Genomic DNA, 25,501 nt, shown 5'->3' with positions numbered 1-25,501 from the left:
TAATTAAATTGACATAAGTTAGATTAACAGGAGAAAAGCATGCACATTTATTTTACAAGTTTTGTTTGTCATGGGAGCCCTCATAAAGAAGTAAAGATGCAAAGAAGCAGTTAGAGCCAGTTACAGGCATGGCTTATTTTATTTTGCTTTTTACACATTGAAGGTTTGTGGCCACCATTTGTCCAATAAGCCTATTGGTACCATTTTCCCAACAGTATGTGCTCACTTCTTACCATTGTGTTACATCTTGGTAATCTTAATACTTCAAATTTTTTCATTATTATTATATCTGTTATGGTGATCTGTGATCACTGATCTTTGATGTTACTGTTGTCATTGTTTTGGGACACCACAAACTACACCCCTATAAGACAGTCAACTTAATCTATAAATGTTTATGTGTTCTGAATGGACCACCGACCAGTTTTTTCCCTGTTTTTTTCCTCCCCTTGGGCTTCCGTGTTCCCTGAGATACAACAACATTGAAATTAGTCCAATTAATAATCCTCCAATAGCCTCTAAGTGTTCAAGTGAAAGGAGTTGCACATCTCTCCCTTTAAATCAAAAGCTAGAAATGATTATTAAGCTTAGTGAGGAAAGCATGTTGAAAGCCAATACAGACCAGAAACTATGCCTCTTGAGATAGTTAACCAAGTTGTGAATGCATAGGAAAAGTTCTTGAAGGAAATGACAAGTGCTACTCCAGTCAACACGCAAATGATAAAGTGAAAGCCTTGTTGCTGATATATAGAGAGTGTTAGTGGTCTGAATAGAACATCAAACAAGCCACAGAATTTTCTTAAGCCAAAGCCTGATCCCAAACAAGGCTCTCTTTTCCATGAAGACTAAGGGAACCTGCGGAAGAAAAGTTGGAAGTCAAGAGGTTTAAGGAAAGAAACAGTTTCCATAACACAGAAGTGCAAGGTGAAGCAGCAAGTGTTAAAGAAGAGGCTGCAACAAGTTATCCAGATCTAGCTAAGATAATTGATGAAAGTGGCTACACTAAACAATAGATTTTCATTGTAGACAAAACAGTCTTCTGTAGAAGTGGAAGAAGATGCCTTCTAGGACTTTTATAGCTAGAGAGAAGTCAATGCCTGGCTTCAAAGCTTCAAAGGGCTGGCCGACCCTCTTGTTAGAAGCTAATGCAGCTGGTGACTTTTAAGTTGAAGCCAGTGCTCATTTACCATGCCGAAAATCCTACAACCCTTACAAATTATGCTAAATCAACCAAGTGTGGTAGCTCACGCCTGTGATCCCAGCATTTGGGAAGCCAAGGCAGAGGGATCACTTGAACACAGGAGTTCGAGACCAGCCTGGGAAACATAGGGAGACCCCATCTATTAAAAAATAATTATCCTCAATCTACTCTGCCTGTGTGCTATAAAGGAACAGCATGGTTTACTGAATGGTTTAAGCCAGTTATTGAGACCTGCGGCTTAGAAGAAAAAGATTGTTTTCAAAATATTATTGCTCTACAGTGTTACCCAAGAGCTCTGGTGGTGTTGTATGAAGAGTTTAATGTTGTTTTCATGCCTGCTAAAACAACGTCTATTCCGCAGTCTATGAATCAAGGAATAATTTCAACATTCAAGTCTTATTATTTAAGAAATATAGTTTGTAAAGCTATAGGTGCCATAGATAGTGACCCTTCTGATTGATGGATGTGGGTAAATTCAAAGCCTTCTGGAAAGAATTCACCATTCTATATGTTATTAAGAACATTTGTGATTCATGGGAGGTCAAAATATCCACTTTAACAGCAGTTTGGAAGAAGTCGATTACAACTCTCATGGATGACTTTGAGGGCTTCTAGATTGTAGTGGAGGAGGAAACTGCAGATGTGATGGGAATAGCAAGAGAACTAGAATTAGCAGTGGAGCCTGAAGAAGTGACTGAATTGTTACAAACTCATAATAAAACTTTAATGAATGAGGATTACTTCTTATGCAGGAGCAAAGAAAGTGATTCCTTGAGATGAAATCAACTCCTAGTGAGAATGCTCTGAACTTTGTTGAAATGACAACAAAGGGTTAGGAATAGTAGATAAATTTAGTTGATAAAACAGTGGCAGGGTTTGAAAGGATTGACTGTAATTTTGAAAGTTCTACTGTGGCTGAAATGCTGTCAAAGAGCATTGCATGGTACAGAGAAATCTTTCGTAAAGGGAAATGACAGTTGACGCGGCAAACGTCATTGTTTTATTTTAAGACATTGTCACAGCCACCCCAGCCTTTAGCAACCAGCAGCCTGGTAAGTTAGCAGCCATAAGCACTGAGGCAAGATCGTCCACTAGCAAAAAGATTGCAACTCAGTGAAGGCTCATATGATCAAGCATTAGCATTTTTAGCAGTAAAATATTTTAAAATTAAGATATGCACATTGTTTTTTAGACATAATGCTATTACTGCACACTTAATAGAGTGTTATGTAAACATAACATATCCATTAGGAAACTGAAGAATTTGTAACTTGCTTTATTGTGATATTTGCTTTATTGCAGTGGTCTGGAACTGAACATGCAATATCTCTTTGGCGTGTCTGAACTTATTTATTTATTTATTTATTTATTTATTTATTTTGAGACAGAGTCTCGCTCTGTCGCTCAGGCTGGAGTGCAGTGGTGCGATCTCAGCTCACTGCAACCTCTGCCTCCCAATTCAAGTGATTCTCCTGCCTCAGCTTCCCGAGTAGCTGGGACTACAGGCGGCTGCCACCGCGCCTGGCTGATTTTGTGTATTTTTAATAGAGACGGGGTTTCAGCATGTTGGCCAGGATGATCTCGATCTCCTGACCTCGTGATCCGACCTCGTGATCTGCCCGCCTCAGCCTCCCAAAGTGCTGGGATTACAGGCATGAGCCACTGTGCCTGGCTTTGACTTATACAGTAGACTGAAGAAAGCATAATAGACTGTGAAAATGCAGCTAAATTGTGTGGGGAGGCTTAAAAGATAAGAGTTATTTCAACAAGATCTGTCGCAACATCTTGTCTTTGAAAATAAGGATGTTGCCGTTTTTTCTAGTATAGGGAGGGTATCTTCCGTGTGGGAATTTCATTTTCTGCTTCTAAGAAACAGCACAGGGTTAATGAGATATTCATGCACCTGCTATTTTCCAAGTGCCTTTAATTTAAATAGGCAAAATACCGGAATATTAATACCATAATAATGGACTTGAAATACCCCATAAACCATGCTGGCCTTTTATAGCACACAGGCAGAGTCGATTTAGCATAATTGTTTTTAACCTCTTAAAGAGCATGCATTTTGTGTGTGTGTGTGTGTGTGTGTGTGTGTTTTGTGTAAAAATAACTGTAGCAAGAGAGGTTTGAGATTTTTTTCAATTTTTTTTTTTTTTTTTTAAAGAAAGTAGCCCACGGCACATTTTTAAACTAGTTGTTCTAATACTTCACCCACACTTCTTTTTCCCTCACTTTCTTCTAGATATTTTTATTCCTCTTGATCTCCTCCTCATTCTCCACTCTCCCTCTGTCCTTTCCTCTTCTAATGATTTTCAGAGAAATAGCTACTTCTCTCACCTCACCTCTGCATTTCAAAGGAAAGCTGTGTGTACGTGTGGAGAGAAGCTGGAAAATAAGACAGATGGTTCTTTCATTACCAGGTTACTTGGGATTAATTGAGCTGGATATGTTATTATTTTTAAGGAGACTGAGCTGGGTCCTTCGGAAAGCCAGTTCTGAAAGGCAGACGGTAATGTAATATGTACTGTTGGATTTTTTTGTTTTGTTTTTGGTGTTTGGTAATTTCATCATCCTTTAAAGCATTTTTAAGGAGATCAGAAGTGAGTTTACTAAAATGGCATTTTCCTTCTTTTTTTTTTTTTTTTTTTTTTTTTGAAACAGAGTCTCGCTCTGTCGCCCAGGCTGGAGTGCAGTGGCCGGATCTCAGCTCACTGCAAGCTCCGCCTCCCTGGTTCTCGCCATTCTCCTGCCTCAGCCTCCCGAGTAGCTGGGACTACAGGCGCCCGCCACCTCGTCTGGCTAGTTTTTTGTATTTTTTAGTAGAGACGGGGTTTCACCATGTTAGCCAGGATGGTCTCCATCTCCTGACCTCGTGATCCGCCCATCTCGGCCTCCCAAAGTACTGGGATTACAGGCTTGAGCCACCGCGCCCGGCGGCATTTTCCTTAAATTTTTAAAAATGACTTTACATTTTTCTGGGGCAGCTAAACCATTCTTAGAAACATACTATCTTTATGTTTTATTTCAGCATTTGCAAGTGAGGAAGCAGCACATCCCGGGTCTTAGATAATTTCTAACAGAGGCCCCAGCAATTCAGCAGGCAGCGTCCTGAGTCTTTGGCAGCCTGGTCCCTCTTTAGCAAATTCTCCACCTTTGCGAACGGAGGGCCTTTAGGACACAGATTCTTAAAAGTGCAGGTAAGCAAAGGCAACACCACCATTGTCTCAAATTCCTTAAATGTAAACTTGAGCACTTGTAATGTTCTTATACAATGTTTCTCTTGTGGGTGATGTTAAAATCCCCTCTTCTATGAAGACAGGTGCCTACTATTTTTTCTCATACTAGTTTTGCAGGCTGGGGGCCTATAAGACTGCTAATGTAACCCATGACCCTTCGGCATATCCCACGGTTGAGTTACGAGAGTCTTAAATATTGTTTTTATTCTCAATTGAATGGACCTTCTTTGGGACTCTTCTTAGCCGATACTTAGGAGTAAGAATACTCTTAAAATTAGAACATTGTATGTGTCACAAATATTATAGAAATTCTGCTGTTAACCAGCTTTATAACCTTGGGCAAGAGGCTTTCCCTCTTTGGGCCTTGTTTTCTCAATAGAATTAGTTCTAGTTCTCTCTCTGTCTTTACGTGCAACAATTAATGATAGTTTCATTAAAGTACCTTTTAATTGTTTAGGCTGATTTTTTGTACTGTTTTGGAATCCTTTGCACAGATTTCAGACATCAATGTATAACACTATTCTGAAAAGAGATCTAGAGTTCAAATGTCCACCAGGAATGAGCTACATGTTTTACCCATGAATATATGCAGGCACTCAATGATTTATTAAAGTTCATCAGAGAATGATTCTTCTAGCAAATTTGTTTGGAGATCGTTTTGGGAAAGACACTTATTGACCGATAACATTATGCTTTAGTAGTGCTGGCCAATATGGACACTCACAATGGTCTTGTGATTTAGTCCTAGGGAACCCCTTAAGCTCTTGCTTGTTCCCACTGAGATTGCTCATGAGGGTTTCAAAGTCCTTCCCCAGCATGGTCCTGAGCCATTGGACTTGCAGAACTCTTGAGGACCTGAATCAAGGCTGGAGGTAGGGCTGGGTCCTCAGGTTTTACTGCCAGCAACATCTCCATTTAGTGGAATCTGGACTGTAATCATCTTGGTGATTTGTAAAGCTGTTTCTCCTGTCATTCTTTACAATTTCTGGCATCAAAAAGATGGAAGTATTTTGAAAGTCTTTATGATGCTCCTGGACTCTAGTGTGTGCTTGGGTTCAAGTCTCAGCATCGTCACTTACTACTTGGGTATCCTGGGGGAAGTTATAACTTCTGTGTGCTTTAGTGTCTTTATCTGTATGATAGGGATGACGATAAAGCCTTTCATAAAGTTTGGTTTTGAGGATTAAAATAAGTCTATGTCTGAAGCATTTAGAACAGTTACATAAGTGTCTAGTTAATTTTAACTTTTTTTTCCCCCCCGAGACAGAGTCTTGTTCTGTTGCCCAGGCTGGAGTGCAGTGGTGCGACTGTGGCTCACTGCAACCTCTGCCACCAGGTTCAAGCCATTCTCCTGCCTCAGCTTCCCAAGTAGGTGGGATTACAGGTGCGCACCACCATGTCCACCTAATTTTTGTGGTTTTTAGTAGAGACGGGGTTTCACTATATGTTGGACAGGCTGGTCTCGAACTCCTGACCTCAAGTGATCCACCTGCCTTGGCCTCCCAAAGTGCTGGGATTACAGGTGTGAGGCACCATGCCCAGCCCTAATTTTAACTGTTTTTATTGGCACCTGTTGCACAGTGTTTATTCTTCTGTCCTTAATCTCTGCCTAGGGTGAGAACAATTCCAGTCTTTATCCTTACCTTGTTAAACATTGCTTAAGTCACCATGGTATTTACTTCAACACCTAGGACACAATATCTGAATTCTTCTCAACATTGTAATGGATCCAAATGGAATGACACCTATTTCATGAAACCTATTTGCCAACTCAGATTATTTGTAGAGTTCTTGATTTTTATTTTTTTGCTTCAAAACATAAATTTGAAATGCCGTTTACAAATCTGAGTTTTTTGCTTTTACTAAATTTCAGAGCAGCTTTATTATGAAAAGCATAAAAAAGATATGGTTTCTATAGCCAGAAATAGGGTCTAATTCTAAGATGAGTTTTGCCAATTAATTAATACTATTTTGAATGCCTTTCACTTCATATTCAAAAGCAGATGAGTAAAGCTTCCTGTCACAGATACTTTAAGATGTTAAAATGATTGTGCAGCAATAATAGCACAGTAATGGAAACTTAATTTTTTGAGGCTATTATTAGCACAAAGGCATGAGTTCTTCAGGATCTCTACCAGGACATTAGGAAGCTAATTTTTTAGGGAGCGCTTGGTGTATGGGAAGCTAATACTTCACTAATGTTAAAAGAAGAATTAAAACAAGATTAGGAGAGTCTTTACCATGTGCCAGATACTTAGCTAAGTATTTTATATTTACTACTTGTAATAGCTCTATTAGGAAGTAGTAGTAGTCTTATTTTACAGCCAAGGAAGCTGAAGTATAAAAAGATTAGGCAAATTCTCAGGGTGATACAACTCATCAGAGGAAGAGCTGAGACTCAAACTCAGGGGGTCTGATTGCCAAGCAAACAATCTTAAGCTACTACCTACGAAGAATAAATTACCAACGAATTATTAAGACCAAATCATGGAAGTCATAAATACCAGGCAGAGTGACAAGGTGAGAGCTGCACTTTGAGGATTTTATGCTGAGTACAGCATGTGGGCTGGTTTAAAGGGAAGAAAGATTAGAGATCATTGCTAGTAGCTAAGGTGAGAAGTAATGAGAACATGGGTTTAGGAAACAGGATTAAGATAACAGCTTGAGAACACCTGTATTTAGGAGGACAGAGGAAGAAGAGGAAATCTAGAAACACAGGCAGAGAAGTAGAGGAGGGAGGCCGTGTAGTGCCACCCAAGGGGAGATTCTGGAACTGAAAACCACAGAGATCAGAGAGGACTGGAACAAAAACAGATGAGTGGGTTTGGGGATAGTAATTTATTTCTTCATTTATTGACTTATTTACTCATCAAATAGGTAAATATTGTGCACCCATAATGGGACAGGAATTGTGCTGGAGGGGAACTCATGTAAAATGTTCTTCATTATTACCAACTTTGCTACTATTAGCAAGATAGCCTTTGACAATTTTTTTTTTCTTTAAACTTTTCAAAATCCTGGTTGCCTCTTCTGTAGTATACATAAGTCATTACTGTGTCTAAATGCCCCCAACTCTTGCGGTCTTCCCAGCTCTAAGATCTGTAATTCTTGGGTTCCAGTTGTAAATTGCAATAATTGGAAATATTGTAAATATGTGGCCAGTGATTCAGTTGGCACTTAGGTGAATCAGAAGATGCAAAATAAGGTGTGTGTCCTATAGGTGTAATGTGAATGGAGGAATCCTACATATTACCGGTAGTATCATACTGACACTAATAATGGATGGAAGGGTAAGACTGAAAATAATATAGGAAAGACAGTGTCCAGGGAATTAAAAAAAAAACAAAAAACAAAACAGCCCACAAACATTCCCTAGAGTGGTGAGGGAAATTTTTCTCAAAGCCACTTATTTTCAAAGGAAATCTGACTAGTTTCTTCAGAGAAACTTCTGTTGATTGAAAACTTTAAAAGGTCAAGCTCTAAAGACTCTTAAAAGATGTAGCATAAAACTTAGAATGAGCTGCCAGTTCCCCTCAAAAACTATTTTCTGTGAAGCCCTGATCTTCTCGGTTGGATACAATTCCCTTTTTCTCTGACCTTCTCTAGCAGTGCTTCCCAAACACACAGATCCTATGGGGTTTGCCAAATCCACTTGACTCAGTGGATCAAAGGTTGCAGCTGAGACTCTGCAGTTCTGCCAACTTCCCAGGTGATGCCAGTACTGCTGGTCCATGGACCACACTTCCCAGGTGATGCCAGTACTGCTGGTCCATGGACCACACTTCCCAGGTGATGCCAGTACTGCTGGTCCATGGAGCACACTTTGAATAACAGAGGTGTAAAATAGTTTGCTTTAATTCTCAGCAGATAATGGAAATCATCTTGAAACAGTATAACAGCTCTTTTCACTAGACTGTGAGCTCTATTCTCCATATCCTAAAGTCGAGTACTTAATTTAGAGATAGATTAAGAGATTCTTACCTTGGTCAGTGATTTGTATTATTCAATAGCAGTAGTAATTTGAATTGCTATAGGTAGGGCTTTTTTTAAAAACTGAGATAGGCACCAGCATGCAATATCAAGTTTTCATATAAAATGTTTACTATATGGCCCATGAAAACATACATAAACGTGTTTATTACATGGCCCATGAAAACATATATCCACCCAAGAAGTTGTACCGGAATGTTTAATGCAGCTTTATTTACAATAACCACAAATTGCAAAGAAACCAAATGTGTATTTGCCTGTTGAACTGATAAATAAATTGTGGTATGACCATACAATAGGATGCTATTTAGCAATGAAAAGGAATGAACTCCTGGTACAAGCAACAACTTGAGCATTTTTTAAAAAGTATTATGTTAATTGAAAGAAGTCAGAAATAAGATATATATAATATGATTCAATTTATATGAAATTTTAGAAAAGCAAAACTACAGTGATAGCAGATCAGGCTGCTAGGGGCCAGGAAGTGGGAAGAAGGAAGTGACTACAAAGAGAACAAAGGAACTTTTGGGGTTGATGACAATGTTTAGAATCATGACTTCAGTGGTTGTTACCTGATACACTTAAAAGTGGTAAATTTTAGTGTGTAAAAGTTTTATCCCCAGCTACTCAGGAGGTTGAGGCAGGAGGATTACTTGAGCCCAGAAGTTAGAGACCAGGCTGGACAGTAGAGTGAGACCCTGTCTCAAGAAAAGGAAAAAAAATGAATAAAGCCAATTTTAAAAATTAGACACAGATTGGACATGGTGGCTCATGCCTGTAATCCTAGCACTTTCGGAGGCCGAGGTGGGTGGATCACTTGAGGTTAGGAGTTCAACACCAGCCTTGCCAACATGGCAAAACCCCATCTCTATTAAAAATACAAAGAATTAGCCGGGCATGGTGGCACATGCCTGTAATCCCGGCTACTTGGGAGACTGAGGCAGGAGAATTGCTTGAATCCGGGTGGTAGAGGTTGAAGTGAGCCAAGAGCTCATCACTGCACTTCAGCCTGGGCAACAGAGCAAGACTCCATCTCAAAAAAAAAAAAAAAAACAGTAGCCACAGTCATCAACCTGTTAACAACATCTAATGCTTCTTGGAAGCTGATATCTTATTAGCAGGATGTTAATATGAGAATACAGGGACAATTTTTACTTTAAGAGAATAAATGGGCGTGGAAAGAAAATTTGAATAAACAGGAGGAACAAAAGAAGTTCCCTAAAATGTTACTTGTGTATTTGCAATGAACCTAAGTCTGAAGAGAGATCTTGAAAACAGGAACTCCGGTTCATTTATTTTTAGCATCCCATATAGTTGCTATTAGCCGAATAATTTTAGTGTGTCCTGCTGTGCTATTAAAGAAGAAAATTCTGCTGAGAAGTCATTTCTCTCCTTTTTATATTCTTTGCAGTGAGCACACCCCACTTTCAGGAGAGGATCTGGTCATCTGCTTTGGCAGAGGGCTTATCTTTAAGTGAAAAGATCTGTCTACATATGCTAAGGGTGATATCTGGTGAAAGCACTGGCTTTGTTGAAAAGCTCACAGAGAAGGGTGTGTGTGCATATGCGTGTAGGAACCAGCTTTGTATCATTGTATTAGCAGAAGAGCTAGGGGAGGAGAGGGAAAGAAAGTTAATTATACATGTTCCCTTTCTGCAGTGCAGAAAGGAAACAGTTATGTACTTAGAAATCAGTCAGAATGTATACAAGTTGATCTAATTTGTTGCTACTACACAACTCAATATTTTTAGAGGGGGGCATAAATCAGATTTTCTATTAATTTACTCAGCAATGTCAGCGTCTTTTCTTAATTTGTATTAAATAGCATTAGTTTATAACTTCAGATTAAATTTAGCCTTTTCATTGTAATATTGTATGTTTAAAAAATCTGTATGTGCTGTTTGTTATTTCTTTTTTTTGAGACGGAGTCTTGCTCTGTTGCCCAGGCTGGAGTGCAGTGACGCGATCTCGGCTCACTGCAAGCTCCGCCTCCCGGGTTCCCGCCATTCTCCTGCCTCAGCCTCCGGAGTACAGGCGCCGCCACCTCGCCCGGCTAATTTTGTTTTGTATTTTTTCGTAGAGACGGGGTTTCACTGTGTTAGCCAGGATGGCCTTGATTCCTGACCTCGTGATCCACCCACCTCGGCCTCCCAAAGTGCTGGGATTACAGGCGTGAGCCACCGCGCCTGGCCTATTTCTTTAATTATGGCCTGTTGAGAATTTCTTCATCCTTCCAGCAGAAAATCCCATCAACCAGACTACTGATCCCTTAAGATTTCTCTCTTTAATTATGAGATTAATAGCTTTTCATATTATAGTGTTTCTAAAGAAGTGTGTTTGATAAATGCATAATTTAATGTGTATCATCCCCTTGTTTTATTTTTAAAAGATACTATTAAATGATTATTTAACAGTTCATTCTTAAAAATATGGTTATTATAGTTTTCTATAAGCCACAATTTAAAAATGTGGGCTTTGAAATCAGATTTCAGTTTGAATTCTGGCCAGTGCTCTAGGTATTCAACATATCTAGCATGGGGATGGAAATATCTGTGATTTCATCCTTATGTGGAAAAGGGCTTAGTACTGTGCTGGCCATTTAGTAAGTGGTTAATAAGCTGTGCTGTCATTTACCTGATCATTGCTGCCAGAGGTTGGAGATCCTTGGGATATGAATGAAGCTGCCCTCACACATTTGGACTATCTGATTAGTAATAAGGACCAAACCTGAAAGAGAGGTAGTAAATGAGTTGAGGCGGACTGGGGCCTTTCCATTTGTCACTGTGGAGTCCTGTGGGTCTCCATTAAGACTTAGGTTATATGGAGATGGCTGGGTCTGTGAGGCTTAGGCTTAGGGGACCTATGAGGCTGGACCAAAAAAAAATCTAGACATTAATCAGGGCTAGAGCTGGAGGTTCTGTTGTAGGTTTGCTCATGTGGGCATATGACTGCAGATTATAATCACAACCCTGAGTAATAAGTGTAAAGAGGAAGGAAGGCAGGATGTGAAATCTGTTGGCCATGTTCCACACAGTCTGGTCTGGAGTGTATGTCAGTGTGAGCTAAGGACCAGCAGAGACCAGGATGGATGAAGGCCTGTCCAGGGGCTGAATGGACTCAGGTGTCAGCAGGGCCACCTAGTAAAGGTATGGAGTAGAACAATGTTTCTACAATTGTTGCCGAACATGCTTTGTTCTAGCTGGTTGGAAAAGCAAGCTCCCTTTGGTTTGAGAAAGCATTAGGAGAGTCTGAAAAAAACCTGACATTTCTTCAAGTGTTTCTCCATAGAGTTTGTTTTGTTTTTATAAACAATGCTAGCATGGTTGGGAGGAGCAGAACTGGGAACAGGGTTGGGAGTAACAGGCTTTTATTTCAGCTGAGTTTGAATCAAAAGTACTATAAGCTTTATCTCAATTTCATCAGTTACTAGAACTGATATTGCTTAAGGAGCTTGCAGGATTGACAAGTTGGAGAAATGTTGAGTAATGTTTAGTCCGGTAGCAAAAGGAGGGGCCTGTGCTCATTTGTGAAAGCTGACATCTAGGGGGAGGTAGTATAACGCATGGGCTGTGGCCTGATAGAGACAGATTTGAGTCCTCATTCTGCTACTTGTCAGCTGAACAAAGTCATTGCTTCTCTCAGAGTTTTAGTTTCCTCCTCTATAAAATGGGAATTGTAAGTTTGCTACTTCTTTTGCAAGGTGGTTGTCAGGATGTCATGAGGCAATATACCAAAAGCAATTATCACATGCCTTGGCACAGGCTTAGCACTCACACATCTTAATGCTTCTAATCAGTTTTTATTCATTGAGCATCTACCATTTAGGGTGTAAAAAAAAAAATACAAAGCATCTAGTTATGGGATCTGTATCTGTTACAGTCTCTGTATTTCAGAAATTCTTCCATGGTTCTATTGTGTGTCTTAGAGCAGTGATTCTCAAAATTTAGTGTGCCTAAGAATCAAATTGGTGGATGCTGTTTAAATGCACATTCCTGAGCCCCAGAGATTCAGATTGAGTAGAGGCTCAGGAGTGTGCATGTTAACAAGTCCCCTCCTGGAGCAGACTTTTGAGCCTGCCCTAGAGTCACTTCCTTTCACCAATATCTGAATTTACCCTTCTAGACTTCAAGATACCAGTGGAACACCATCAGGAATTTTCAGATTAGAATGATCTCTTTTAGATTTGCCTTGTGCTTTTTATCTTGAGAGACACGATGACTCCAGGAATGGAACTCTGAGAAAGAAATGATTGAACTATAAATCTATTTCTGTCTTCCTTAAACTGTGTGACCTCAGACAACTCAACCTTATAAGCCTTCAGTTTTCCTCATTCATCAAGAAGACAATACCTGCACACCCATCTAACAAGCTTGTTTTGAGCTTTAAATGGAGGGATGGACATATAAAAGATTTTTTGTGAACGTTAATGCTCCACACAAAATATGCTCTTACTATTAAAGAAAAGTGAAACTTGTCAAGATTGAGTTTAATTTGGCATATGTGGGTTACTTGTACCTTGGGTTACATATCTTAGTTGGAGAATGTGTGAACGTTTCTCTTCTACTGGTGAGTTCTCTCCCTTACCATCCTCTACCCACATTTTTGTAAAGGATGTTTTAGGGACCCTGATTTTAGGAGCATCTGCAGCCAGCCACAAAGCTGGCATTGGTCCTGTTTAATGTCAAGATCTTGAAAACTGTTTGTTTTGGTAATCAAAGCTATATTAAAAGGCATATGTCTTTTTAAAAGCAGATAATCTCTTAAATTCTGTTTTTTCTTTGAAAGCTTTTGCTCAAAGCAAAATGGCCTTTCCATTTATAGAATATAATTAGAGAATTGGTTTATTTGTGGAAGCTTTTTCCTGTGAGCAAGCAGGGGAACCATGTTTATCACAAGGATATCCTGGCTGGCCCGTCTCAAAGCTTTGCAACTTGAATACCAAAGCTGTGAATTGTACATGAAATATGAGAGTGCCTAAACTTCCTAAATGTTTTTCAGGTCGTCTATGCAGTAGCTGTTCAAGAGTGGGTTCATTTTATTGTTTGAAAGAAGAGTATTCTGTCACACTTCTTTGTTTTTAGTTAGACCACATAATAGTGAATGAAAAACAACAAAACAGTAACACAAGTCTCGCTTACCCATACCTCCATGTTCTGTTGAATAATACATAAATTGCCCAAAGAGTATGTTTTGGAGAATACATAGGAATTTTGACTCGTAAATACTGACTTTCCCTAGACCTTCATATACTGTCTTAGATGTAAATACATTAAAAAAAATTGCTGATACTGGTAAGTTTTATCCTCGTTGGATCTTTGCATAAATGTTACTCTTTTTTTTTCTTTTTTTTTGAGACAGAATCTCACTCCGTCGCCCAGGCTGGGGTCGCCCACTGCAACCTCCGCCTCTTGGGTTCAAGCAATTCTCAGCCTCAGCCTCCTGAATAGCTGGGATTGCAGGCACCCACCACCACGCCCGGCTAATTTTTTTTTGTATTTTTAGTAGAGATGGGGTTTCACTGTCTTGGCCAGGTTGGTACTGAGCTCCTGACCTCGTGATCCACCCACCTCGGCCTCCCAAAGTGCTGGGATTACAGGCATGAGCCACCGCGCCTCGCCAAATGATGTTATTCTTAGTGGAGCCTTAAATGTTTAATTTGAGCATTTAAGAAGATGTTCATCACTATTTTGGCCCATGGTAAACTGCCTTCCAGGACAGTCTAATAACCCAAAGAGGTAGATGGTGTGTTCTCACTTGTAAACATGTGAGGACCCTCAGGTGAGAAGAGGTAGACTGATTGACCTTAGGCTCCCCACACCATATGTAGAGTTAGCTGTGAATCTTGTCTTCTGGTTTCCAACCAGTGTTGACTCTTCACAGGGATTATGTATACCTAATTAGAAGTATGTGTAAACTAAAGTTTGCTCATTAACTTGCTTATTTATTTGCTTTCTCCTGACATAGTTTTCATTTCTAACTAATTTAGAATAGTGGCATGTGGGAGTGGTGACTGCATTAATAGCAGCCAGAAACAACAGCTGACAGCAAGGGAGGAGTGAAAAACAACTCAACCAGATAGTCATGCCAGTTTAGGACTGCTTAGCAAATAGCCCCACACACCCATTAGCTGCAGAGGGTTTCTACTGTAAGAAAGCCCAGAACAATTATACTTGTTGAGCTGACCCCATATTATCAAGGAAAGTTTAAATTATGTTTAGTATTATATTCTACTTATGAAGGCAAGGGAGTGGTTTAAGATTTCCATATGAGCATATTTACCACTGAAAAGAAGGCAATGCCACATTATTTGGAAATTTATTCAACCAGACTCCCAGGTTCTATACTGCATTGCCATGATTAAGGTTAATAGGCATGGATAGGAGTGAAAGGAGTGGCACATGCAATTGTTCAGATGAACTAGAAACTTGATAGGGAGACAGAGAAGCAGTATACCTGTTTAAAGTCACATGCATTGAAATAGGTCTGTTATGGAACCATGTATTAAATTTGCCTTTTACATTTAATTACATAAGACAGTGGAAACTTCTCCTTTTTTCCTTTGAAGCAAAAGAGAAAACTAAACAAACATGTTTTACAGGTTTTTAAAATATATTCTATAAAGGCTTTTTTTTGCATTTACATTTTAGAGAGGATTGTGTCAAGGTTTTTGTGTGTCTGGAAATGTGTAATGAACAATATTGTCAATTTAATACAAAACAAGCAAGTAGCTGAATATACCTGAACTATGATGTTGAAAAAATCACATAGGTGGATCTAAAAGTATATACAAATTGAGGATGAGGGAAATGTTTTTTCAGTAGCTTTTTCCCTCAGTTTTTAAAAATTAGAAAAATGACTTGTAAAAATTATAATGTATAACATGTTTATTCACAGCTTAAGGCATCTATTCACTTTCTACTGAGAGATAGGTTTTATTTATTTTTTTATTTTTTTATTTTTTGAGACGGAGTCTCACGCTGTCGCCCAGGCTGGAGTGCAGTGGCGCGATCTCGGCTCACTGCAAGCTCCGCCTCCCGGGTTCCCGCCATTCTCCTGCCTCAGCCTCCTGAGTAGCTGGGACTACAGGCGCCCGCCACCGCGCCCGGCTAATTTTTTGTATTTTTAGTAGAGACGGGGTTTCACTGTGGTCTCGATCTCCTGACCTTGTGATCCGCCCGCCTCGGCCTCCCAAAGTGCTGGGATTACAGGCTTGAGCCACCGCGCCCGGCCCGAGAGATAGGTTTTAATGTTTCTGAAAAAAGTTTTGGAAATGGAACAGATGTATAAAATTTTATTCTGGAAGAATTCTTTCTTACCTAACATGAGAAAGTAGTAGGGAGGCCCCTAGCTTTGAGACCATGGAACTGTTTATTGGCCTAAACATACATTATGTTGTGCTTATTGATAAGAGGAGAGACAGAAAAAACATTATCTTTCTGCACATTGAGTATTTCCAAAATTACAGGCCCACATCATATTTTTCTATAGTTCCTTTTCTATATTTTTTTTCCAATAATGCTTATATTTGAGCCATTGTGAAAATCCATTTGTATAACAACCTGACCTTCACTTTGGACTTCATTCCTTGTGTTTCAGGTGAGCCAGCCATGAGAGGGTATCTCGTGGCCATATTCCTGAGTGCTGTCTTCCTCTATTATGTACTGCATTGTATATTATGGGGAACGAATGTCTACTGGTAAGTTTCATTTTGTTATTTAAAAATAACTCTCAACCTAGTCTTTCACACAAATCCACAAATTATAATAGAGGGTCCTATTAAAAAAAACTTGTACTATTGTAACATTTTGAATATTTTCTTGCTTTTCATTGTAAATTGGGGTTTTACCATTCCAGTGTCCTATAGATTGTATCTAGAACAATTTAAAAGTTGACAAGCAGGGACATGGATGCAGCTAGAAACCATCATTCTCAGCAAACTATCGCAAGAGCAGAAAACCAAACACCGCATGTTCTCACTCATAGGTGGGAACTGAACAATGAGATCACTTGGACTCGGGAAGGGGGACATCATACACTGGGGCCTATCATGGGGAGGGGGGGAGGGGGGAGGGATTGCATTGGGAGTTATACCTGATGTAAATGACGAGTTGATGGGTGCTGACGAGTTGATGGGTGCAGCACACCAACATGGCACAAGTATACATATGTAACAAACCTGCACGTTATGCACATGTACCCTAGAACTTAAAGTATAATAATAATAAAAAAAAAAAAAAGAAAAAAAAAAGTTGACAAGCAACACCTACTTTCTAGTGACTTCCCACTGAAGGCATGGTGTTAACCATCTTTGGGTTATAACATTCTTTATGCCATAGATCATCTCCTTGAGTTAATGGAGTAATCACTGGGCTCAGTGGTACTTAACTTTTAGAACCTAAAATGCTTGCATAATAGATTATTGATAAACTACAGATACTACATATGGTTTCCTTTGTTTAAAAATATTTGGTGAATGATGATATATGTATCTTTTGAAATAGCTTTGACTTGAAATACCACATATAAAATTTTGAAGAGGCACAGATAGTTCTACTGAAGAGAAAGCCTTTGTAATAGGGATTTTAACCTTCTCATTGTCAGTCCTTTGGCTAGGAAAAATGTTTTGATGACCTTTAAATCCCAAATGGGTGGCAGTATATAATTATGCTAAAATAAATCACATAACTTCCTGTCTTAGACAAAGAATCAGTACTTTTTGCCAGTGTGTCATAGTAGATCTTAGAGCATGTTTCTAACTTGTGCTTACTTGATGAAAAAAAGCTGATGCTTCTGCATTTGATTTCATTACTGGTTGATTGAAAAATAATTGTAATGCTTTTCACGGAAGGACGTTAGGCAAATGGCCACTGGAAAAAACCCAATGCCAGGTGGGTAGTTTTGGCCCTAAAGTTTTAGGCTTTGGACCCAAATATCAGGCTAGAGAATTGTGAAGTCTGATTATGTACTAAATGAGGACTACATCAAGGGGATCTTCCCTACATCTTTGCCACATTCTCTGTCCTACCCTTAGTAGTGGAAGACAAAAATAGAAGAGAAAGCAAAAAGCTTACTAGATTGCTACTTTCCTACAAATCCTATTGTTGGTCACGGGGAAAATGATAAAGAAGGTGATGAAAAGGATCTCAATCAGCAGTCTTTTGTCATCAGGGTTGAAGTGACCATGTCACTCCTCAGCTAACACATTACTATAGTCACAGGAAGTACCTTGGGATATTAGCTCAGTTGTTTGTCAATGAACTTGCTTCCTTAAAAATGATTTAAGACAGACAATTGTGTTTTTCTTTTAAAAAGTCACCCAAGGTTGGGCGCGGTGGCTCACACCTGTAATCCCAGCACTTTGGGAGGCCGAGGTGGGTCAGGAGTTCAAGACCAGCCTGGCCAAGATGGTGAAACCCCGTCTCTACTAAAAATACAAAAAATTAGCTGGGCGTGGTGGTGGATGCCTGTAATCTCAGCTACTTGGGAGGCTGAGGCAGAGAATTGCTTGAACCCAGGAGGTGGAGGTTGCAGTGAGCCAAGACTGTGCCACTGCACTCCAGCCTGGGCGACAGAGTGAGATTCTTTCTCAAAAAAAAAAAAGGTCACCCAAAGGTTGTCTTCACGATATCCTAAAATTGTTTTCTATGTTTTAATGACTTTAGAAATCAATATCTTCATGTTATCCTCCAAATATAATTGAGATTTCTTGGTCTAGTATGCTAGTCTACCATATTTATGTATCTTCCTTATGTTTAAATCAAGGAGCCCTTGCCATTGTGGTATTCACAAAAGATGTTTTCCTGCGTAAAGAGTTTACTAGCCTCATTGTTCAGAAACCGAGCAGTTCTAACTATAGGGATTTTGGTACCCACAAAAATGGAAAATTGTGTCTGTCCATGAAGGGTTTAGGGTATTTCCTTCATTTTGAATTCTGCTGATTATAGAAGAAAATTGATTAGTTTTTAAATACTAATTCTTCACATAATTGATGATCATTAATAAGTTTTTGTATTAAGCTGTTTTCCTCTTTCCCGGCTAAGTCTGGATCCTGCCATCCACCACCCCTTTCATTTGTTTTCCTTGTTGTGCTCCGTCATGTTTCACAATACCCTTTTAAACTGTGGAGACAAGTATTCCATTCAGGAGCACACAAGGGCTAACCTATGCCAAGAATAGAGGACAGTTAGAAATGACTCTCGATAGTGTTATTTGTAGAGTCCCCCGGATCCCAAGGCAAGGGTCTGTGGAACCTGCTCAGGTCAGGTGTTCCTGTGGTGTTTGCTGCCGGTGTGCACCAGCAGATGTGGCAGGAGGAGTAAATAGCCACGTGCCGTTGGGGTGAGTTTGGGTTTCTCCAGCTTTCAGGGACTTCTAAAAAGTGAGCCTGGTTGCAGCTTCTACAATGCAGTAATCCTGGCCCTTCTCTGAAGGTCCTTTGAATCATTGCTCTTGGAATCACTTATGGGTTGCTAATCACCTCAGCCTTTCCACCCTCCCTTGCCTTACCTCCATGAATCTCAGGTGTTCGTAGGGCTTGGAGAAGGTACTGGCACACCTCAAGGGGTGCAGGGAGTATTTTTGTTTGCTGCCAGAGAACCTCTCAGTGGTGGCATGAATGAGTTCCCAGGTTATTTGCTTCCCTTTGGGCAGGGTGCCTGGTTCTGGTTTCTGACTGATGTTATTTTTGTCTCATAGGGTGGCACCTGTGGAAATGAAACGGAGAAATAAGATCCAGCCTTGTTTATCAAAGCCAGCTTTTGCCTCTCTGCTGAGGTAAAAATATACCAAAAAAAACCTGTGGCATACAAAATATTCCAAATGTGTTTGTAATCATTTTCCACACTTGTTTATTTTTTTTTAATGCAAATCTTAGCAGTATAAAGTGGACAGCCCATATTTAAGGAAGAGCTTGAATATCCTGTCTCTTTTTGTGCTTTTAGTCAGAACTCTGCATATATTTTAAGAAAAGGCATTGAGGAACTCAATCAAACCAGTATTCTTTTCACACAGGTGAGGCTAGAGAGGTCTGTTTGTGTTTGACTATAAAAAAGCGAATTGTTCTTTAGGGTTTCATTTTTCCCCCTGGTTGCTCCCATGTTATTTTCCATCCTTATTATTTTGTGGCTTCTCCTTCCTTGCCTCTAGGTTAAACTTTTTGAGTAGAAATTTTCCCTTTTATTAACTTTTAATGAACTACATAGAGTGCAAATAATGATTGTTGATTGTGGCTCTTGGGCTTTGTAAAGAATTTACTTTTCTATTCACAAATGTTTTTTTCCTCTGTCACCTTGACTTTGACAGATTGCTGGTCAAAATGCTCTAGATAACAAGAAATAAAAGTCTGTTCTAGGCATGTTTAATTGGGTAAAACAGGCACAATCTGTTCAGCATTTTTTCTATGAAGCATTAAGAATTCATTTTTTCCCTATTGTCTTTTATTACTGATTTTTAACTCTTTGGGGCTACAGATCCCTTTAAAATCAATCAACTCTCCGGGAAACTGCAAATACATAAGACTTTTTTGTATATGATTCCAAGTGTGCTATGGCTGCTTGTAGTCTTTCTAGGTGTGCGTCCAGTGAGGACCACTACAAAACTGGAATAGTGTTTTAAAACTTTTTTGAACATGACTCACAGGAAGAAATACATTTTACTTGGGACATAGTGCAAACACATATTTATAATAAGAAAAAAAAGAATTTTTACCTTTACTACTCCAGATATACTGTGTTCTGTCCCATTCACTTTTTAAAAAGATGCTGATCATGACTCACAAAATTGATTTGATGAGCCACATATGGGTTGCAGACCACAGGTTAAAATGCTACTCTAGAATTAAGGTACTCCCTAACTTTAGTCAAAAAAGATAATCTTTTCCTTTCTGAGAAAACCCAAAAGGTTTAAGGTATTTATGCAAGATTATCCAGCAGGTATATAAGCCTACAGTGTAAGTGACAAGTAGATTTGTGTTTGTCATGTGGAGAGTATTCTTTGACAGCAGTCCCCTAGAGTGTACTTGAGGCCACTTTCTCAGAAACAGAAAGGCCAGCAGCAATTTGGAGAAGCTCTTCTGGGAAACCTGGACCTTTTATCTTCAGTGTTATAAAGAGAACATCTTTCTTTATAATTAGGCTTGGGTGTGGATTTCAGCTTTGTCATTTATGGGTTAGTGACCCCAGACTTGTCACAGCTGACACAACTTCACATATATGGTACTTTTAAATTTAGAAATAGCTTAGCATCAGTACTTTTATAATATTACTTTGCTTTTTCCTATGTATGGCTGTTATTTTATCACTTGCTGTTGGTTTGTTTTTAAGTTTTATTTTTACTTCCTGAGTTGTAACATCATTTTCATCTTAGTAGCTGCAAAGTGTTTTCATTTCAGTTGTGTAGTTCCATTGAATACCCCATTCTATACATTTTTCATATAGCCAGTATAACGATATGAATTCTATGCTAGAGTTATTTTTAGTTTTGATTTTAAAAGCTTGCAAATATAGTAGGTATTTGGCAAAATCATTCTTTATCTTTTCCTTCCAGGTTTCATCAGTTTCACCCTTTTCTGTGTGCAGCTGATTTTAGAAAGATTGCTTCCTTGTATGGTAGCGATAAGTTTGATTTGCCCTATGGGATGAGAACATCAGGTCAGTAGTAGTATTCTTACCTGGTTCTGTTAAATTTGACTGGTGTTTGATGAGAATGGCATGTTAATATAATTTTATTCTTTCTGCTTCCTAATGATTTCCAAGGGATATGATTTTGGGATGAAATGAAATGAATTATATTTTAAAATATAAATTCCCACTCCTTTTGAGGCAGTAGATAACCAAAGGATAACAGGGGCGGATTTGTTGTTGTTGTTGTTGAGAAACGACTTTTTACATTTGCTCTGCCAGCATGTATCCATGTGAGTTCTGGTGCCTTAACTTCATTCTGATTTAGAATTAGCAGGAAAACCTGAGGGTTAGCTTCCTTCCTAGCTTCCCATGGCTTCTTTTTACCTGTGAGTTTTATTTCATCGGCATTTCTTATCTCCTTAAGCAGTCTTTTAATTTAACCAGTGGATATTTTATTTTTGTTAAGAGATAATGATTCCATCTTCTAATGATAAAACACTTCCCCTTCTGCTTGTTGATAAGTGATTGGCCCTATATAGCATTAAGTTCTACATTTTTGAGGGATCATAAAAGCCCAAGGTGATAAGCCTACAACATTGTGAGTCAGATTTTGCTTATTCAGCTGATCCTGTGAGGGTGGGGGTTGTATTTTTTGTTTTATTTTGTATTTTAAAACTATTTTGCAGAGAATTTGAGAATTTAATTGGGTTAAACTTACTATTTCTATTCTAACCTCAATTTCAGAATCATGTGCTATTTTAAAATTACCTGATTGTTTTTCAGATTAAATGTGTTGTGTTTGGGGAGGTTTTGGAAAGTGTCTTTAGAACATTTACCATTTTGAATGGGAGTAGTGCTGGCTAATTGCAGTTGTGTCATTGATTTTTCACAGAATAAATCAATGAGGCTATGCTGGTTGGAAATGGGTTTGTGGGGGAGGGAGTAAGGTGGTTTACTAAGTACTAAAAAGACACAATTATCCTTTTATTCATAACACTCCATTTGTTTTCTAGCGGAATATTTTCGACTTGCTCTTTCAAAACTGCAGAGTTGTGATCTCTTTGATGAGTTTGACAAGTGAGTTTATTTCCTTGCTTCTAGTCTGGCTTTTAGCTTCAGCTAAACTGGTTCAAAATATATATCCCAGAAATGTAAGGTGTATTTACTCAGGAAAATTTCATAGCTTTTGTGTATAACCAAAATTTCTAGTAGTAACTTGACACTTTAAAAACTACAAAATTAATTTAGATGCTGTGTAACTGGTTGGCTCAAAAGTTTGCAGAGTCTTGATGATGATCGACACTGGTCCTAAATCAGGACATTTTCAACCTACATTCATTTTTTTCTAAGTTGTTCCTACTTAAGAATTAGTTGGCCGGGCGCGGTGGCTCAAGCCTGTAATCCCAGCACTTTGGGAGGCCGAGACGGGCGGATCACAAGGTCAGGAGATCGAGACCATCCTGGCTAACATGGTGAAACCCCGTCTCTACTAAAAATACAAAAAAAAAAACTAGCCGGGCGAGGTGGCGGGCGCCTGTAGTCCCAGCTACTCGGGAGGCTGAGGCAGGAGAATGGCGTAAACCCGGGAGGCGGAGCTTGCAGTGAGCTGAGATCCGGCCACTGCACTCCAGCCTGGGCGACAGAGCGAGACTCCGTCTCAAAAAAAAAAAAAAAAAAAAGAATTAGTTCACCCCCTGCTAATCAGCTCATGGCCTCCCTTTACAAAGTATGTTTCCCATACTTTGCCATGTATCCTCCAAACTACTGATGAGATTCTTTCTGTTTCACTTGTTAAGGAGATTATTAGATTTTGGAAGCAGCTCTCTGCTTTTTAAATCAGAATTATATTTGAAGGACAAATATACTTGCTTTGATGTTTTCTGACTACAAAAGTAATTTAGCTTTTAGACAATTTTGTCATTAAATTAACCCCATATAAATTGAATTGCCAAAAATAGGCTTCTTCACTGTTGGGCTTATTTCACAGAGGTAGGTTTATTTCACAAAGTTTCAAGCCACACTTTAGAATTTGGCCAGGGTGCCAGTGTGATAATATGGGTAATCTACAGATGTCAGGCCTCCATTAAAAAGGAAAATGACAGAAATTACCCTCTTGCCCAAGAGAATAGGCAGAGAGTGGGGGTAGTGGATGGAGGTCTGAAAGTGGAGATAGAGTTTACTGTAAGAGCAGCATTAGATTTTGTCCAGGTTTATCTCATTATCTCATTTGGAGACCAAGATGTTTGAAGTGTGTATTTGTGTAATATGTTTTGGTTCATTTCAGTTTTTTATAATTTCAAACTATGCCATCAACCTAATCAATTTTAATTTTGATTGCATATCAACAGCAACCATAAATTTTTTCAACCCCCAAATTTGTATAGCTCTGATTTGTAGAATATTGTTTTTTGCAGACCTTTCATATATGTGCTTTATGTTGATTCTCTCTAATTCTGTAAGTTTCTGGAGAAACTGAGGCTAGGCACACAGTTTGTTACACTTGGTAAATGCCAGGCCCAGGATGTAAACCTAGATAGTTCTAACTCCAGTGCCTGGATGTCTGAGTTAAGAGTAATAAAGGTGGCTCGATGTTGTGGCTGATGGCAGAAATTCCCCAGCACTTTGGGAGGCTGAGGCGGGCAGATCATGAGGTCAGGAGTTCAAGACCAGCCTGGCCAACACAGTGAAACCCAGTCTCAACTAAAAATACAAAAATTAGCTGGGCATGGTGGCGCATGCCTGTAGTCTCAGCCACCTGGGAGGCTGAGGCAGGAGAATCGCTTGAACCGGGGAGGTGGAGGTTGCAGTGAGCTGAGATCCACCACTGTACTCCAGCTTGGGTGGCAGAGTGAGACTTTGTCTCAAAAAAACAAAAAACAAAAAACAAAAAACAGAGCGATAATTGTGAGTCCTTAAATGTTTGCAGCAATTATCTGCAAATATTTGTAAAGATGCTTGACTCTAAATGCAAGCTACTGTCAGGATTCTGGAGGATATATGACTAGAAGTTTTGTTCTTGACTAGTTTTTATCTAAGAACTGGACTGTGCTTTGTTTAGCTGCTTTTACAGCCCCTTGTCCCACAGGTGTTCATCTGTTTGTGTATGCCTCCATCAGGCTAATTTTTCTCTTCTTGCTGACTTGGTCTTGCTGTTTCCTGCCGCTTGTCTCCTGTAACCAGAATCTCCCCACTCCCCACCATCATGCTAAGTTCATTTCTTAGCATTACCTTTGTTGGGAGAGAAGTAGGGTGTAGTTGGTGAGGAGGGACTGAAAATCATGCTGACTGCAGAAGTCCTAATAGTCTGAAGTTGCCAAGAGTCTGAAGGGAAGTAAATGTATAGTCAAAGACTCTAGATAAAGAGTGAATGACAAATATCCCCGTAGGATCCCCACAGAGGGAGCACAGTGACACATGTTTTGTAACATCACAGATGTTCAGTTAGCATTGCTGAGTTGCGTGTTTGACCTGGGCAAACCTTAGAGTATTTCGAAAATAGATAGGAATATATTTATGACACTATTATCTTCTATTTGCATAGCGCTTTTCAGAGGGGTTCACCTGTTACATTTTGCCTATATTTTAAGTGAGTCATTCTGCCTTTATCATGTGCCCAGTGTACAACACATAGAAGAAAACAAGCCAGGCTGTGCCTGAGCCATACATTTAAACTCCAGAAAAGCAGAATGGACTGAATTGCCTGAATGCTGCCTCTGAGTCAACTTCGTTCCCAAGTGACCTTAAGTTCCTCATTTGTCTTCTCAGCCTGGGAATAACGCTCTAGACGGAAGATGTCTGAGAACAGTCTTTCTTTCTCAGGCAGAGAATTTAGACTGCCCTTGGCAGGAGAGTCCTCCCTGAGCCCCTGGCTTGTGGATTGGTGAGCTGGGTCCACACGTCCAAGGAGGAAGGTATTAATATTTAGGCTGGCTTGTCCTTCATCATGGGTCTGTAGGTCAGAGAGGAGGAGCTGAGGTAGAGACGGATTACTTTCCAGTTACTTTCCTCCTTTTTCTGCTTTCTTTACTGATATTTATATAATTGCTGACCTTGCTCTGTGCTTATTTTTTTCCTACCTGTGCTCTGGGAGGTGCTTGATATATTTTGAGTTGTAACAGCTAATAAGCACTTTTTTTTTTTCCCTTACTTTTTATTCTCCTTCCATCCTCTCTGTCCCTTCTAGAAAGGCTCAGATGTTGTTTTTGTTGTTGTTGTTTCAAATCTGAATCCTTTAAGATTCTACCAGATATAAGTTGTAGTTTTGTCAGATATCTTGTCCAGCATGTATGATGCCCTCAGTCGGGATAGATTCCACTGTGAAAGGGAAAACTCAAAATAATCAGTTGTGATTGTAAGAAGGAAGTGTTCTTTTTGTTCAGTTTTCGTGTAAATGAACTCTGCAGGTGAACTTTCCGGGGCTGGTTCGGTGAGCATCAGGGACCAAGGCTGCTTCT

At 39.3% G+C, this 25,501-nt stretch overlaps 2 protein-coding genes and 1 long non-coding RNA gene across 9 annotated transcripts in view; 2 read left to right on the top strand and 1 right to left on the bottom strand.

The window, feature by feature from the left end:
- The window catches only part of CLDND1 (claudin domain containing 1), an 871,794-nt gene that overhangs the window by 221,826 nt on the left and 624,467 nt on the right, over window positions 1-25,501 (bottom strand). The gene's annotated exons all lie outside the window — the stretch shown is intronic.
- Window positions 1-25,501, top strand: part of ST3GAL6 (ST3 beta-galactoside alpha-2,3-sialyltransferase 6) — a 60,707-nt gene that overhangs the window by 14,779 nt on the left and 20,427 nt on the right. For 2 of the 7 annotated variants that reach the window (XM_050782080.1, XM_050782077.1), the window contains exons 2-5: window positions 16,024-16,123; window positions 19,123-19,200; window positions 20,971-21,074; window positions 22,061-22,124. In XM_050782080.1, the coding sequence (XP_050638037.1) occupies window positions 16,035-16,123; window positions 19,123-19,200; window positions 20,971-21,074; window positions 22,061-22,124 (335 nt within the window). In that variant the 5' untranslated portion in view covers window positions 16,024-16,034. Of the gene's footprint in view, window positions 1-4,089; window positions 4,399-10,507; window positions 11,574-16,023; window positions 16,124-18,006; window positions 18,766-19,122; window positions 19,201-19,367; window positions 19,438-20,970; window positions 21,075-22,060; window positions 22,125-25,501 lie in introns of those variants that run through there. The other 5 variants (XM_050782078.1, XM_050782081.1, XM_050782079.1 and 2 more) reach the window with 5 other exon arrangements.
- On the top strand, window positions 4,405-9,134 carry LOC126949331 (uncharacterized). The gene is made up of 2 exons (XR_007723662.1): window positions 4,405-8,186; window positions 8,227-9,134. It is a non-coding gene; the product is annotated as an uncharacterized LOC126949331 (long non-coding RNA).

The sequence above is a fragment of the Macaca thibetana genome, chromosome 2, assembly GCF_024542745.1.
Source record: "Macaca thibetana thibetana isolate TM-01 chromosome 2, ASM2454274v1, whole genome shotgun sequence".
Classification (NCBI taxonomy): Eukaryota; Metazoa; Chordata; class Mammalia; order Primates; family Cercopithecidae; genus Macaca; species Macaca thibetana.
The sequence above is the reverse complement of the archived record's forward strand: the minus strand, read 5'-3'. Positions and strand labels throughout refer to the sequence as shown.